Genomic DNA, 15,652 nt, shown 5'->3' on the forward strand with positions numbered 1-15,652 from the left:
CTTCGACAGGCATTACTGGGGCTCATGCAGATACCCGTGGATAGCCCTCGAGTCTGGAGAAGGTGGGAGGAGCGGTAGGAAAATTGGTGAGGGTGAGCACCAGCCCTTCCAGCTGGAGGGGAACTGGTTTGTTCTTTTATTGAGAAAGAAACAGAGAGCTGTAAGGCCTTCTTGATGGGGGATAGAAGTTATAACTGGACATCCATGGTGAAGATGAGGCGGTCAGTGCCTGGGAATTGAAAATTGCTGAGGAGATTGAGGGCATGAGAAGTGTCGCGGATGTGGGTTGGGAGGGATTGACCTGAAGGGTTTAGAATGGAGTCAATGTATGAGGACAAGTTCAGTGGGGCTGGAGCAGGCAGGGACATAGGCCAACTGTCTATCTCGCTTTTCAGGAATTGTCCCTTTCTGTTGTACTTTACACTGAACCAGGCTCCGCGCTCCGGGTTCATTTATATTCAGACCTCTTTAATGTGTTTCTGATCCCACCCTGACGTGGAAATTGCCGCGATTCCTGCCCAGAGAACACTTGGAGCAACGTTGTTCATTCCCGAGACTGCAGCGCCCCTAGTGGACATTCCCGGTACTGCAGGGTTCAGCAGCTCCCGAACGTGAAAGGATCCTGAACCAGGAAGTACCGGGAGTTAACATGGCTTCGAAAGGACAGGTCGAGAGTTGGACCGAGGAGGTAATTTGTCCCATCTGCCTGGATTTCTTCACCGATCCGGTGTCACTGGAGTGTGGTCACTACTTCTGCCGCTCCTGTATCACACGGTGTTGGGAAAGGGAGGAGAGAAACTCCTGCCCGGAATGTAGAGAGGAGTTTGCAGACCGCACCCTCAAGGTCAATCGGGTTTTAGCAAATCTGTCTGAGAAAGCTCGGAAACTAAACCTGAATCCTAAAGAGAAGGAAAGTAAACTTCACTGCGAGAAACATGAGGAAGAACTGAAGCTGTTTTGTGAGACGGACAGGAAACTGATCTGTGTGATCTGTAGAGATGCACTGGAACACAAGTCTCACAACTTCATGCCGGTTAACGAAGCCCTTAAAATTTACCAGGTAAAACTAACCCGCTTTCGATCGTCTGTTTATGTTGTCTTTTTGTTTTGTCTAATCCATTAACTCTTTAATTCCCAGGATCGGGTTAAATCTTCCTTGGACTCTCTCGTAAAAAGGAAATCAGACTTTCAGGAAATGGAGCAGCAACAGAAAGAGAAGATTTCTGGAGTTCGGGTGAGGCTTCCTGTGCAGAATTTACAATCTTGTTGTGTAGTTTTGTTCCCTTTAATGCAGAATAGCAGAGTATCGCAGCTCCAGTGCCCTGGGCTCGATCCTAACCTCTGGTGCTGTCTCCGTGGAGTTTGCACGTTCTCTCTGTAGCCAGTGCTTTCTTTTAGCCGACAATCAACTCAATGTGGTATTTACAGACACTGTAGTTGTAAACTGATTTAAACCAGATTGGCAACTGTAATTAACCCTGTGAAGGGGTATTGTATGTGAATCAGGTGGGAGTTAATGGGTCAGTTAGGAAGACTGTGTTTGAGGGAAATGTGATTGAATATCTGGGAACCACTCACTTGCTGCCTGTTATGCCACTGGAGTTTGGGACAGCAATGAAGGTCCTCCATCTCCGGCAGTGTTCATGTCTTCATTCAACATGTCAGTAGCTGCTACTCGGTTTTCACTACTGTCAGTCGTGCAGGTCCTGAGTGGAGACTCAGGAATAACATGGCACTCAGATGTAGAAAGACTTTTCATTGTTTCCGTAACAGTTTTGTTTTACCAGTCAGTAATGTTAGCCCTGAGCTGAACCCATGAACCTGGAGGACCAGTGGACCACTCTTACTCTGGCCTCTACCCTTTGACCTGTTTGACACGGGTGACCCTACCAAGGGTCAAAGCATAAAGCCCACATTCCAGCCAACAGAGTTCTTTGGGTCATTGAGGCACACAAGCCTCCAAACCCAACGGCAAGGTTGTGGTCCTCTTGGATGATAATGGGCTGGATAGACCCTTCCATATCATAAGGATATACATCAGGGCCAAATAATAAACCAGCCTCTCCTTTCATTCGACAGGAACAGTCACAAAATGTTCAGTCCCACATCACATCCCAGTTTGATGAACTGCGCCGGATTATCACCGAGAAAGAGCAACGTGCACTCCGAGATCTCAGGGAAGAAGAGGAGAGGATTCTAAATCCAATGGAGAAAAATCTTCAGGAGATTCAAGAGAATTTAAATGCCATCTACAAGGAAATCTCAAAGTTACAGGAACAGATGGATCAACAAGACAATATCATATTCCTCATGGTGAGAGATTTCAGTTTGGTCCTGTAAAAGTACATAGGCACAAAATGATGTATTTTAACTCAGTGTGGGATTTACAGATACTGGAGTTGTAAACTGATTGAAACCAGACGGACGTTTTGACTGTTCAGGGTTGTTGTCTCCAAACCGGCCTCTTACAACATCTGTACATCGCTGGACAGTCTGCATCCTTCTCGGGAATGTTTACTCTGATCGTAGCACTGAGCCAGTGATCACTTCTGTGATTCCCACGTATAATATCCCCTGAGACTCAGAGTAACATCCCATTACAGTCACAGAGTGTGAGTGTGTCTGGTGCAGTGGGTGTGAGGGTCTCTCTGTTGATCAGTGGGAACTGAGGTTGAATTCCAGAATGTGACCTGCACATCGGATTTACCATCTATATCTGGTTTGTATCAGGTTCAGTGTTTTGGAGAATTTTGCACTGTCTTTTGTTTTTCAGAAATATTCTTCATCAGATTATATCCCATTTTCATCAGAGACAGGACTTTCAGTCCATTCTCTCCTATCAGTTTTCCTGGTGCACAAGCCTCCTCCCACCTACTCACCACACCCAGTAACAGTGTCCCCAAACTCCATGGTCCCTCATGTGTTTATCCAGCTTCCCCATTACATTCAGTCTCTGCTGTTCCACTTCAGCCACTCCTGTAGCAGTGAGTTCCACATTCTCTTCACTACATTTCTTGTGGGATTTATTAACAACCAGCTGATGTTTTATCTTTGACTTATTGTCTCCACACAAGCAGAAATATTTTCGATCAGATACATTCAGAATTTTAAAACCTGTCCAGTCTCTCCTGTAAGTTCCTTCTCTCAGTTATCGTATAATTCTCATAAATATTCCTTGTACTTTCTCCCATGGTTCAATGTCCCTCTTTCTCCATTCGTGTTAGTGGGAATGAGTTCAGTGGGAATTTTCAGCAGTTTTTAATAACTTGTCTCAGATTCCTGCTGTTCGGATGCCGACAGTCATCTCAGTCAATTGAGATCTGTGTATGATTTATTTCAGGAGGAAGCTCGTCGGAAGAGGAGGTAGGACATGGTCTTTACTGAAACTCTGTATGGATTTGTAAAATAGTTCAAATATCACAAACTGAAGCTCAGTTTATAACCATCTGTATAATATTTACAGGATAAGTGATGATACCCAGATATTGTCAGTGACAGATGGTGCCCTATTGGTTGAAAAATTCGATCACCCCTATTTGCTCAACATAGCATCGGAAGAAGTGACTTGCGGCATTAAACACGGTAAGACATAAGATTCATTTGTGCTTGTTTATGAGACACTACTAAGTCATAATTAGATGCCAAATATGGCTTGTCAATGACCTTCTGAAAATCCAAGTACACGACATCAACTGGTTCTCCTTTGTTTATCTGGCTTGTTATTTCTTCAAAGAATTCGAACTGATTTGTCAGGCAAGATTTTCCCTTGAGGAAACCATGGCCTATTTTATCATGTGCCTCCAAGTTCCCTGACAACTCCTCCTTAATAATCAACTTCACCATCTTCCCAGCCACTGAGGTCAGACTAACTGGCCTAGAGTTTTCTTTATTCTGCCTCTCTCTTCTTGAACAGTGGAGTGACATTTTCAAATTTCCAGTCTTCCAGAACCATTGAAGAATCTAGTGATTCTTGAAGGATCATTACAAATGCCTCCATGATCTCTTCAGCCACCTCTTTCTGAACTCTGGCATGTACACTATCTCGTCCAGGTGACAGCTACCTAAAGATCTTTCCGTTTCCCAAGAACCTGTTCTCTAGTAATGCTAACTTCACGCCCGGCACGTCGCCTGACACTTGGAACTTCCACCATACTGCTAGTGTCTTCCACAGTGAAGACTGATGCAAAATACGTCTTCAGTTCATCCACCCTTTCGTTGTCCCCCATTACTACCTCTCCAGCATTGTTTTCCAGCAGTCCGATATCCACTCTCGCCTCTCTCTAATCCAGAGATTAGGACCTCCTGGGTACTAATTTCTAGATTGCTGCCTGTGCCACGTGCCAGTGAGGGTAAAAACACAATGATCTGGCAGGTAAATGTGTGGCTGAGAAGCTGGTGCAGGGGGGCAGGCTTCAGGTTCTTGGATCATTGGGATCCCCCTGGGGGAGGTATGACCTGATCAGAAGTGATGGGTTGCACCTGAACCCAAGGGGGATCAATATTCACGCGGGCAGGTTTGTTAGAGCTATTGGGGAGGGTTTAAACTAATTTTGTAGTGGGGTGGGAACTGGAGTGAAGGGACTCAGGATAGGACGGATGGTAAAAATGGTAATGATAGCCTGCAGTCAGACTGTCAGGAAGGGCAGGCAGGTGATGGGACTCAGTTGCAGCCAACAGGCTGAGTATCAAAACTTTAGGGATGCAGAATCAGAAAGGACAGCAAATACAGTACTCAACGTGTTGTATCTAAATGCACGTAGTATAAGAAATAAAGTGGATGATCTTGTTGCACGATTACAAATGGCCAGGTATGATGTTGTGGCCATCACTGAATTGTGGCTGAAGGATGGTTGTAGTTGGAAGCTGAATGTCCAGGGTTACATATTTTATCGGAGTGATAGGAAGATAGGCAGAGGGGGTGGTGTGGCTCTACTGGTAAAGAATGGCATCAAATCAGTAGAAGGATGTGACATAGGATCGGAAGATAGTGAATACTTGTGGGTTGAGTTCAGAAACAGCAAGGTTAAAAAGACCTTGATGGCAGTTATACACAGGCCTCCAACAGAGCTGGGCGGTGGACCACAGATTACAACAGGAAATAGAAAAGCTGTGTCAAAAGGGCAATGTTCTGGTAGTCATGGGAGATTTTAACATGCAGGTTGATTGGGAAAATCAGGTTGATAATGGATCTCAAGAGTGAGTCTGTTGAATCCCTAAGAGATGGCATTTAAAGCAGTTTATCATTGAGCCTACTAGGGGATCAGCTATACTGGATTGGCTGTTACGTAATGAACCAGAGGCGATTAGGGAGCTGAAGGTAAAAAACCCTGAGGAACCAGTGATCACAGTGTGATTGAGTTTAACTTGAAATTTGATAGGGAGAAAGTAAAGTAGCGGTCGATCTTTGAGACTTTCCCAGTAGATCCCGAAAAAAATTCAAAAATAAATACACAAATACCGTTGAAAGATTGATTCCGGGTTGCGGGGTTTTGTTCCGTTCTTTCTGCCCAGTGCGCGTGTGTGTAGCTCCCCCGCATTACACAGTGTAATTCAACATGTACAAACACACTGGATGAACTCAGCAGGTCGGGCAGTGTCCGTTGAAATGAGCAGTCAACCTGCTGACTGCTGAGTTCATCCAGCTTGTTTGTACGTGTTGATGTGACCACAGTATCTGCAGTGTACTTTGTGTTTACACAGTGTAATTCAGTGGTCCCCAACCACCGGGCCGTGAGGAAACGATATGAGTCAGCTGCACCTTTCCTCACTCCCTGTCTTGCCCACTGTTGAACTTGAACCCATGCGAGGTCATCAGTCGCCTAAACGCAGTGATACCCTCGCGCCAGGAATCACTGGTTCACCTCACGCGGCCGGCGAGAAGTGCTGTTGGTACTGGCCTGGAGCGCGGAGAGGTGGGCGCCTCCTCTAAACCTGTTCACCACACCGAATGCTCGTGGGGAACCCAGTGCTAAAATATTCGCAGACGATCTAATTCGGGCTCAGGGTTCCGTAAGTAGCAGAGCAGCTACCGCGCTGCGATCTGCTGATACAAACTTTTGTCGGCCGATAGATCCTACAAGGGGGGGCGGGCGGGCGCCCTGTCACACTCCCCGCTCTGTCGCTTTCTCCGGACTGGAAACGGCACGGGGACCTCCGGCCCTGACCTTGTCCTCTCACCCCACCCACGACCAGCCGCACCCGGCCAGGGTGTCTGGCGGTGGGCGGGCGGGCGGAGGCTGCAGTTTGGGCCTGGAGGCTGTCTAATGAGGCAGTGAAATCCTCAAAACTGCTTCGGTACCTTGAGTCCAAGCACCCCGCACTTAAAGACAAACCCGCTGAGTTTTTTGAGCGGAGAAAACGTGAGCAAGTGGGACAAAAGTAAATGCCGAGAGCCGCAAAAACTAAATTGTGCAATAGACTGGACATAAGGAACCTGCTTCGAGTATCGCTGTATTCTGGTCGTGTTTAATCCCCCCCCCCCCCCCCCACCCCCGCCGGCGGCCGGTCGGCAAGAATATTGTCAATATTAAACCGGTCCGCGGTGCAAAAAAGGGTGTGTACCCCTGGTGTTTGTACATTATTTCTACTTCCGGGTTGCGGGGTTTTACTTCCGGTCTTTTCTGCCCCAGTGCGCATGTGTGTAACTAATCAATCTGGGGGTCGATGTCTTCTTTGACTATGACCGAGTTAGGGGAGCTTGGGCTTAAAAAGGTTGGTGATCACTAGAGTAAAGGCTGATGTAGCAGTATTTCAGTGGAGTAAGGCAAATTACAGTGGTGTGAGAGAGGAGTTGGCCAAAGTAGATTGGAAAGAGCTGCTGGCAGGGATGTCAGCAGAGCAGCAATGGTGTGTGTTTCTGGGGAAATGAGGAAGCTGCAGGACGTGAGTATGTTTTCAATTCTTCCAAAAATGAAGAAGTACTCAAATTGTAAAATAGTACAACCATGACTGACAAGGGATGTCAAAACTATTGTAAAAGCAAAAGAAAGGACATACAACAAAGCAAAAATTAGTGGGATGATAGTGGATTGGGAAGTTTTTAAAAACCTACAGAGAGCAACTAGAAAAATCATTGGAAAGGAAAAGATGAAATGTGAAAGCAAGCTAGCAAATAACATCAAAGTGGATGGTAAAAGTTTTTTCACGCATGTTAAAAATAAAAGAGAAATGAGAGTGGATATAGGACCTCCAGAAAATGAGGCAGGAAAAATAATAACAGGGGACAAGGAGATGGCGGATGAACTAAATGACTATTTTGAATCAGTCTTCACTGTGGAAGACACTAACAGTATGCCTGATGTAGTGTGTGAAGGAAGAGAAGTGGGTGCAGTTACTATTACAAGAGAGAAGGTGCTCAAAAAGCTGAAAGACCTAAAGGTACATAAGTCACCTGGACCACAGGAACTGCACCCTAGGGTTCTGAAAGATGTAGTATTAGAGATTATGGTGGCATTAGAAATGACCTTTCAAAAATGATTGGAGTCTGGCATGGTGTCGGGACTGGAAAATTCTTTAAGAAAGGAGGAAGGCAGCAGAAAGGAAATTATAGACCAGTTAGCCTGACCTCAGTGGTTGAGAAGAAGTTTGAGTCAATTGTTAAGGATGAGGTGATGGAGCACATGGTGACACAGGACGTCGTGATACAGGACAAGATGGTATAAAGTCAGCATGGTTTCCTTCAGGGACAATCCTGCCTGACAAACCTGTTGGAATTCTTTGAGCAGATTACAAGTAGGATAGATAAAGGGGATGTAGTGGATGTTGTATATTTGGAGATTCAGAAGGCCTTTGATAAGGTGCCACACATGAGGCTGCTTCCCAAGTTAAGAGCCCGTGGTATTATAGGGAAGTTGCTGACATGGTTAGACATTGGGAGGCACGGCTTCAGGGAGCCTAGAAGCAGCACACATAATTGTTAACAAGTACTGATGACCAGCTGCAGTTTTTGGCAATGGACCTACACAATCCACTATGACCCTGGAAAATGGTTCACCAAACGCAGGTATCGGCCGAAGTGGTGCCTTAGGGATGGCCTGATTAGGTTTTCCCACCACCTGGCACGTATGACACCTTCTACAGCAATTTGCAATATCTTTCCTCACGTTAGGCCAATAAAATTCCCTCATCATCCTGTGCACTGTTTCCTTTACTCCGAAATGTCCACCTAAAGGCATCTTATGGGCCGGGTTTAAAACTTAAGCCCTGTAAACTTTTGGAACCATGACCTGATGCACAATAGCCCAATCCCCACTTGCAGGCACAGTGGCTGATCTCCACTTAATCATCAACACCCCATCTTTAAGGTAATATCCCACTGACTCTTTCTGAATTTCATCCTCAGAGAGAGCTCTCTCTTTTAAAGCCACAATTTCAGGATCTTTAATTTGTTCTTCTATAAATTCCTTCCTCAATAAAGACGTCTTTCTCATCCTCCTTACTCTCCTCAAAGTCCTGTTGGTTTAGGGACAGGAGGAAAGTCTAGATAAATCAATATTAGCATCAGCAGCCTTTTCCGACATGTTTCTAGTTACTACGCAGGGGGGATACACATCAGCATCTATGGGCGGGCCCTCAGCAGCAGCAGGCTCACTGGCTAGCTGAACTGCTGGGTAAACATGCCCACCTGCAAGGTCATTTCCGAGTAAGAGATCAACATTGTCTATCGGTAGTTCAGACCGCACCCCTATTGTGACTGGTCCAGATAGCAAGTCGCATTTCAGAATTATCTTATGCAAAGGCACAGTCTCAGTCCCCTTTCCAATACCTTTGATAATATTCATCACCATATAACAATATAACAATTACAGCACGGAAACAGGCCATCTCGGCCCTTCTAGTCCGTGCTGAACACTTACTCTCAACGCCCCCGACTCTCAAATCTCCATCTCAGCACCGAACTCCAAAACACTCTTTAATATCAGTGACTGAAAAGCTCCAGTATCTCTCCAGATTCTCACTGGAACCGGAGGTGATCCCTCCTTCACAGACACAAACCCATTTGAAATAAATCTCTCAAATCCCACTTGAACTCGGTCAGACCCCTCCTTCTTCAGCGGTGTTTTAACCGTCTGAACGCAGGCATTTGGGGTTCTCTCTCTCTCTGTCCCTTCTTCCCTTTTCATAGCAAAACAATTGGATGCCGCATGACCAGGCTTCCCACAGAAGTAACACTTGAAACTGGGAAATTTTTCTTTTGACTGCTTCCCTTCCTCCTGACTTTTATCACTAGTCCCCGGTTTACTCTCTGGTTTAGCCGGTGGGTTATCTTTGTTATCCCTGCTACTCCTTTGGTAGCTCTTGCTCGGGAAAAACTTTACCTTGTGGGTTAAAGCAGACTCGTCTGCTAACTTACCAGACTCTGACAGGGTCTCAGCCTCTCTCTCATTCAGGTACATCCTTATGTTGTCAGCGACCCGGGTTCATGTCCCGTTACTGCCTGTCAGGAGTTTGCACGTTCTCCCATGACCACGTGGGTTTCTTCCAGGTGTTCTAGTTGCACAGTCCAAACCTGTACTGGTTGGCAGGTTAATTGGTCATTGTAACTTGTCCCATGGTCAGGCTGGGATTAAATCAGGGGTTTCTGGGTGGTGGGGGTCATTGTAACTTGTCCCATGTTCAGGCTCGGATTAAATCAGGGGTTGCTGGGTGGTGGGGGGTCATTGTAACTTGTCCCATGGTCAAGCTCGGATTAAATCAGGGGTTGCTGGGTGGTGGGGGTCATTGTAACTTGTCCCATGGTTAGGCTCGGATTAAATCAGGGGTTGCTGGGTGGTGGGGGTCATTGTAACTTGTCCCATGGTCAGGCTCGGATTAAATCAGGGGTTGCTGGGTGGTGGGGGTCATTGTAACTTGTCCCATGGTCAGGCTCGGATTAAATCAGGGGTTGCTGGGTGGTGGGGGTCATTGTAACTTGTCCCATGGTCAGGCTCGGATTAAATCAGGGGTTTCTGGGTGGTGGGGGTCATTGTAACTTGTCCCATGGTCAGGCTCGGATTAAATCAGGGGTTGCTGGGTGGTGGGGGTCATTGTAACTTGTCCCATGGTCAGGCTCGGGTTAAATCAGGGGTTTCTGGGTGGTGGGGGTCATTGTAACATCCCATGGTCAGACTCGGATTAAATCAGGGGTTGCTGGGTGGTGGGGGTCATTGTAACTTGTCCCGTGGTCAGGCTCGGATTAAATCAGGGGTTGCTGGGTGGTGGGGGTCAAAGGGCCGGAAGGGCCTATTCCGTGCTGTATCTCAATAAATAAATTACAGCTGATGAAAGTGCAGTAGACATCGTCTCCATGGAGTTTAGCGAGGGATTTGACAAGGTAGCAGAGAGTTAGATCACATGGGATACAGTACGATCTGGAATAGGATACAGAGTTGTCTGGGTGGAGTCCTGTGACCAGTGGTTGTTCTGCAGGGATCGGTGCTGGGTCCACTGTTTTTCATCATTCATATGAATGATTTGGAGAGAATGTAGGTGACGTGTTTAGTAGGTTTGTGAAGGACTGTAAAATTGGTGGTTTCATGGACAGTGAAGAGGTTATTTATTTATTTAGAGACAGTGTGATACAGGCTGTCCCAGACCAACGACCCGCTCCACCCAGCACCCCAACTATTTAAAACCAGCCTAATCACGGGGCAATGTACAATGACCATTTAACCTACAAACCGTTATGTCTTAGTACCAGCGTCACAGAGTGATAGAAACGAACAGCACAGGCCCTTCAGCCCACCTGGTCTATACTGAAGCATTTAAACTACCGACCTGCACCAGGACCATGGTCCTCCAACTCCGACCATCCATGTACCGTCCAAACTTCTCTTAAATGTTGAAATCGAGCTTGCTTGTACCACTTGGGCTGGCAGCTGGTTCCACACTCTCACAACCCTCTGAATGAAGCAGTTTCCCCTCATCTTCCCCTTAAACTTTTCATCTTTCACCTTTAACCCATGACCTCTGGTTGTAATCCCACCCAACCTCTGTGGAAAAAACCTGCTTGCATTTACCCTATCTATACCCCTCATAATTTTGTATACCTCTATCAAATCTCCCCTCAGTCTTCTATGTTACAGGAATAAAGTCCTAAACTATTCAATCTTTCCTTATGACTCAGGTCCTCCAGTCCCAGTTACATCCCTGGAAATTTTCTCTGTACTCTTTCAAACTTGTTTACATCCTTCCTGTAGGTCGGTGACCAAAACTGTACACAATATCCCAAATTAGGCAGCCCCAGGTCTCATACAACTTCAACATAACATCCATCTACCTGTAACACCACTTTCGATGTATTCTGGACCTGTGTTCCCAGATCTGTTGTAGAACAGAGTCCTCAGTGCCCAACCATTCACTGTGAAAGACCGACACTGGGGTCCTACTGAAGAGCAACAGCTCACACTTGTCTGCATTAAATTCCAGCTGACACTTTTCAGCCCATTTTCCCAGCTGCTCCAGATCCCACTGCAAGTAATGATGGTCTTCCTCACTGTCCACTCCTCCCCAATCTGAGGGATGAATCGGGAGCACCCGGAGGAAATGCACGAGGTCCCGGGGAGAAAGTACAAACTCCTTACAGATGGTGTCGGAATTGAACTCTGAACTCCGGAACGCCCTGAGGTGCAACAGTATTGTGTTATCCACTACATAACCCTGTTGTTCATGGTTTATCCAAGATTACAACGAGATCTTGATTAATTGGGTCTCTGGGCCATTGGATGGAAATTGATTTTAATTCAGAGAGATGTGGGTGTTGCATTTTGGAAGGCAAACCAGGACAGGATTTACACAGCAATCGGGGGCCCTGGAGAGTGTTGTGGAACAGAGAGACCAGGAAGTGAATGCCTTCATCAGTCAGAATACTGAGTACAGGATCTGGGATGTCACGTTATGAGTGTACAAGACATTGGGAAGGCCACATTTGGAGCAGAGTAACTCACACAAACTGCTGGAGGAACTCAGCAGGTCAGGCAGCATCTATGGATATGAATAAACAGTTGATGATTTGGGCCAAGGTTTTGTGTGTGTTGCTTTGGATTTCCAGCATTTGCAGACTTTCTTGTCTTTATGATTTGGATCACTGTGTACATTTCTGGTGATCTTTCTACAGGAAGAAAGTCATTAAACTGAGAGGGTATGAAACAGATTTACAAGGATGTTACTGGGACTGGAGGGTTTGGGTTATAAGGAGAGGCTGAATATTCTGGGTCTTCCTCATACCCGTTTCCACTGCTATCTCCCATCTTTCTTTCCGTTCGTGAGGTAATGTCTTGGGTTGAAACATCGACTGTACATCTCCCTTATCAAACGCCGCTTGACCCGCTGAGATCCTCCAGAATTCTGTGTGTGTTGATAGGGAAAAATCCACTCTCCAGGTCGAGGAAAAACCTCGGGAAGATGCCGGTTATCCATCCGCTACGTTTGGGTGAAACCCCGGGAAAGGGTCCTGTCGGTCGCGCTTCCCGAGTCTCCCCCCCCCCCCCATCCCCGGGGCCGCGCTGCCCGAGTCTCCCCCCGATTCCCGGGTCCGCGCTGCCCGAGTCTCCCCCAGGTCCCGGAGCCGCGCTGCCCGATTCTCCCCCCCCCCCGATCCCCGGGGCCGCGCTGCCCGAGTCTCCCCCGATCCCGGGGCCGCGCTGCCCGAGTCTCCCCCCGATCCCCGGGGCCGCGCTGCCCGAGTCTCCCCCCGGTCCTCGAGGCCACGCTGCCCGAGTCTCCCCCCCCCCCACGATCCCCGGGGCCGCGCTACCCGAGTCTCCCCCCGATCCCCGGGGTCGCGCTTCCCGAGTCTCCCCTGGTCCCCGGGGCCGCGCTGCCCGAGTCTCCCCCCGATCCCCGGGGTCGCGCTTCCCGAGTCTCCCCCCCTCCCCCGGTCCCCAGGCCGCGCTGCCCGAGTCTCCCCCCGATCCCCGGGGCCGCGCTGCCCGAGTCTCCCCCCGATCCCCGGGGCCGCGCTGCCCGAGTCTCCCCCCGATCACCGGGACCGCGCTGCCCGAGTCTCCCCCCGATCCCCGGGGCCGCGCTGCCCGAGTCTCCCCCCGATCCCCGGGGCCGCGCTGCCCGAATCTCCCCCCGATTCCCGGGGCCGTGCTGCCCGAGTCTCCCCCAGGTCCCGGGGCCACGCTGCCCGAGTCTCCCCCCGATCCCGGGGCCGCGCTGCCCGAGTCTCCCCCAGGTCCCGGGGCCGCGCTGCCCGAGTCTCCCCCGATACCGGGGCCGCGCTGCCCGAGTCTCCCCCCGATCCCCGGGGCCGCGCTGCCCGAATCTCCCCCCGATTCCCGGGGCCGTGCTGCCCGAGTCTCCCCCCCACCCCCGGTCACAGGGCCGCGCTGCCCGAGTCTCCCCCCGGTCCCGGGGCCGCGCTGCCCGAGTCTCCCCCGATCCCCGGGGACTCTAATTCTCTGCTTCTCCCCCCAGTCTCTGTCACCCTGGATGTGGAAACGGCGCATCCGGAGCTCGAGGTGTCTGAGGATCGGAAGAGTGTGAAATCGACCGGGACCCGGAGGGATTTCCCTGACACCGGGAAGAGGTTCACAGACTGGCCTTGTGTGCTGGGCTCGGAGGGATTCACATCGGGGAGACATTACTGGGAGGTGGAGGTGACGAGGAATCGGTGGTGGAGTCTGGGAGTCGCCGCAGAGTCTGTGGAGAGGGAGGGAGAGTTCACACTGAGTCCGGAGACCGGATTCTGGATCATCGAGCGGTTTAATAACGAGATGTGGGTTCGCACCGCCCCTGTATCCCGTCTCCCTGCCCGTCCCATCCCCGGGAGGGTGGGAGTTTATCTCAGTTACGAGTCCGGCACAGTTTCATTTTACAACGCGGAGACCAAGTCCCATCTCCACACCTTCACTGGGAATAAATTCATTGAGAAACTTTATCCTTTCTTCTGGACTGTCTATAAAAACCAGTGGCTGAGAATCTGCTCCGGTTCCGCTCCGGGTCTGTAAACGAGTCGGGTCCGAGACCGGCGTCAGGTGTAAGTCAGTGTAAATATAAATGTGCGGAGAGTGAAATAAACACGATTTGAGAATTATCGATCCATTAATTTTAACTCGTTCACCGCATCCGTCAATGGAATAGAAACACTGCAGATTCAGCAACAGCCGCGGGCGGCGGGTCCTGAGCTCCCCGGCTCCCCCGGGTGCTAAAGTCCACCGGGACTGCCAGTGTAACTGGGGCAAGTGGTGGTGGTGCTGACAGGGAGAGGGAGGTCAGGGTGAATCTTGGTAACACGGGACATGTAGTGGTGGTAACACATAAAGCGCAGGAGACGCCGAGCGTGTCAGGTAACATCTATGGAGGGAAACTGACAGGTGAGGGGCGGATCCAGGTGAGGGGTAATAGATGAGAGAGGGGTGATAGATAAGGGAGGGGTGGCAATGTGTCAGCTTCTGGGAGGTGAGAGGTGTCAGTGACAAAGGGCTGAAGATTTTGGAATCTGACAGGAGGGGAAAGTGGACCCCGGAGTAAAGGGAGGGAGGTGGGGAGGAGTGTGTGGGAGATGGGCAGATGGAGAGGTGGGGAGGAGTGTGTGGGTGATGGGCAGATGGAGAGGTGGGGAGGAGTGTGTGGGTGATGGGCAGATGGAGAGGGTGGGGAGGAGTGTGTGGGGGATGGGCAGATGGAGAGGGTGCGGAGGAGTGTGTGGGTGATGGGCAGATGGAGAGGGTGGGGAGGAGTGTGTGGGGGATGGGCAGATGGAGAGGGTGGGGAGGAGTGTGTGGGTGATGGGCAGATGGAGAGGTGGGGAGGAGTGTGTGGGGGATGGACAGATGGAGAGAGTGGGGAGGAGTGTGTGGGGGATGGGCAGATGGAGAGGTGGGGAGGAGTGTGTGGGTGATGGGCAGATGGAGAGGGTGGGGAGGAGTGTGTGGGGGATGGGCAGATGGAGAAGGTGGGGAGGAGTGTGTGGGTGGGCAGATGGAGAGGGTGGGGAGGAGTGTGTGGGGGATGGACAGATGGAGAGGGTGGGGAGGAGTGTGGGGGATGGGCAGATGGAGAGGTGGGGAGGAGTGTGTGGGTGATGGGCAGATGGAGAGGGTGGGGAGGAGTGTGTGGGTGATGGGCAGATGGAGAGGGTGGGGAGGAGTGTGAGGGTGATGAGCAGATGGAGAGGGTGGGGAAGGAGGGGAAAGAGAGGGGGTGATGGGGCTGGTGGAGCAGGAGGAGAGAGACAATTAAACAGGAAAAGTGACAGGGAACGAATTCCAGAAGTTTGAAAGTTCGATGTTGATGCTGCCAGGTTGCCAATCACCCTGACGGAAAATGGGGAGCTGTTCCTCTAATTTACGAGACAAATAGAGTCCGGATCTCTACTTTGAATCAGATATTCAGTTTTGGAGCCAGTTTATATGCAGGAAATGCGGGGAAAAAAGCAGGTTGATCAGGATCTGTGGAGAGAGGAACAGGCTTCACGTTCCACGTTGGTGACCTCTCCCGGAATTGATTCAAACACTGCCTGCTCTGTTGTGGGTTTCAAGTAATTTCTGTTTTGTTTTAGTTCTTCCAGCATCTGATTGAAGAAAAAATGGGAGTGCAGCGTAATTTCCTCCGGAAAGGGGGATAAAGGAGGAGGAATGTTAGTGGCGGAGACAGAGAGAGAGTCTGAGATTTACTCCAGACTCCCCAGGTAGATGCAGGGATGATGTTTCTGTTAACGGGCTCT

At 49.7% G+C, this 15,652-nt stretch overlaps 2 protein-coding genes across 2 annotated transcripts; both read left to right on the top strand.

Annotated features, from left to right (window-relative positions):
* Window positions 1-649: 649 nt before the first annotated feature.
* LOC140722114 (nuclear factor 7, brain-like) lies at window positions 650-2,375 on the top strand. Its single transcript, XM_073036912.1, has 3 exons — window positions 650-1,060; window positions 1,139-1,234; window positions 2,080-2,375. Exons 1-3 carry the CDS (start codon window positions 650-652, stop codon window positions 2,338-2,340), a joined length of 768 nt encoding a protein of 255 aa, XP_072893013.1. The 3' UTR covers window positions 2,341-2,375.
* Window positions 2,358-14,009, top strand: LOC140722120 (E3 ubiquitin-protein ligase TRIM39-like). Its single transcript, XM_073036924.1, has 3 exons — window positions 2,358-2,362; window positions 3,464-3,582; window positions 13,402-14,009. Exons 1-3 carry the CDS (start codon window positions 2,358-2,360, stop codon window positions 13,932-13,934), a joined length of 657 nt encoding a protein of 218 aa, XP_072893025.1. The 3' UTR covers window positions 13,935-14,009.
* The last annotated feature ends 1,643 nt before the right edge of the window (window positions 14,010-15,652 follow it).

The sequence above is a fragment of the Hemitrygon akajei genome, chromosome 2 (genome assembly GCF_048418815.1).
Source record: "Hemitrygon akajei chromosome 2, sHemAka1.3, whole genome shotgun sequence".
NCBI lineage: Eukaryota > Metazoa > Chordata > Chondrichthyes > Myliobatiformes > Dasyatidae > Hemitrygon > Hemitrygon akajei.

Coding starts and splice junctions, on each gene's coding strand:
- LOC140722114 (XM_073036912.1), top strand. CDS start 650: ATGGCTTCGAAAGGACAGGTCGAGAGTTGGACCGAGGAGGTAATTTGT. Junction 1,061..1,138: donor AAGCCCTTAAAATTTACCAG/GTAAAACTAACC, acceptor TTTAATTCCCAG/GATCGGGTTAAATCTTCCTT. Junction 1,235..2,079: donor AGAAGATTTCTGGAGTTCGG/GTGAGGCTTCCT, acceptor TTCATTCGACAG/GAACAGTCACAAAATGTTCA.
- LOC140722120 (XM_073036924.1), top strand. Junction 3,583..13,401: donor GACTTGCGGCATTAAACACG/GTAAGACATAAG, acceptor TTCTCCCCCCAG/TCTCTGTCACCCTGGATGTG.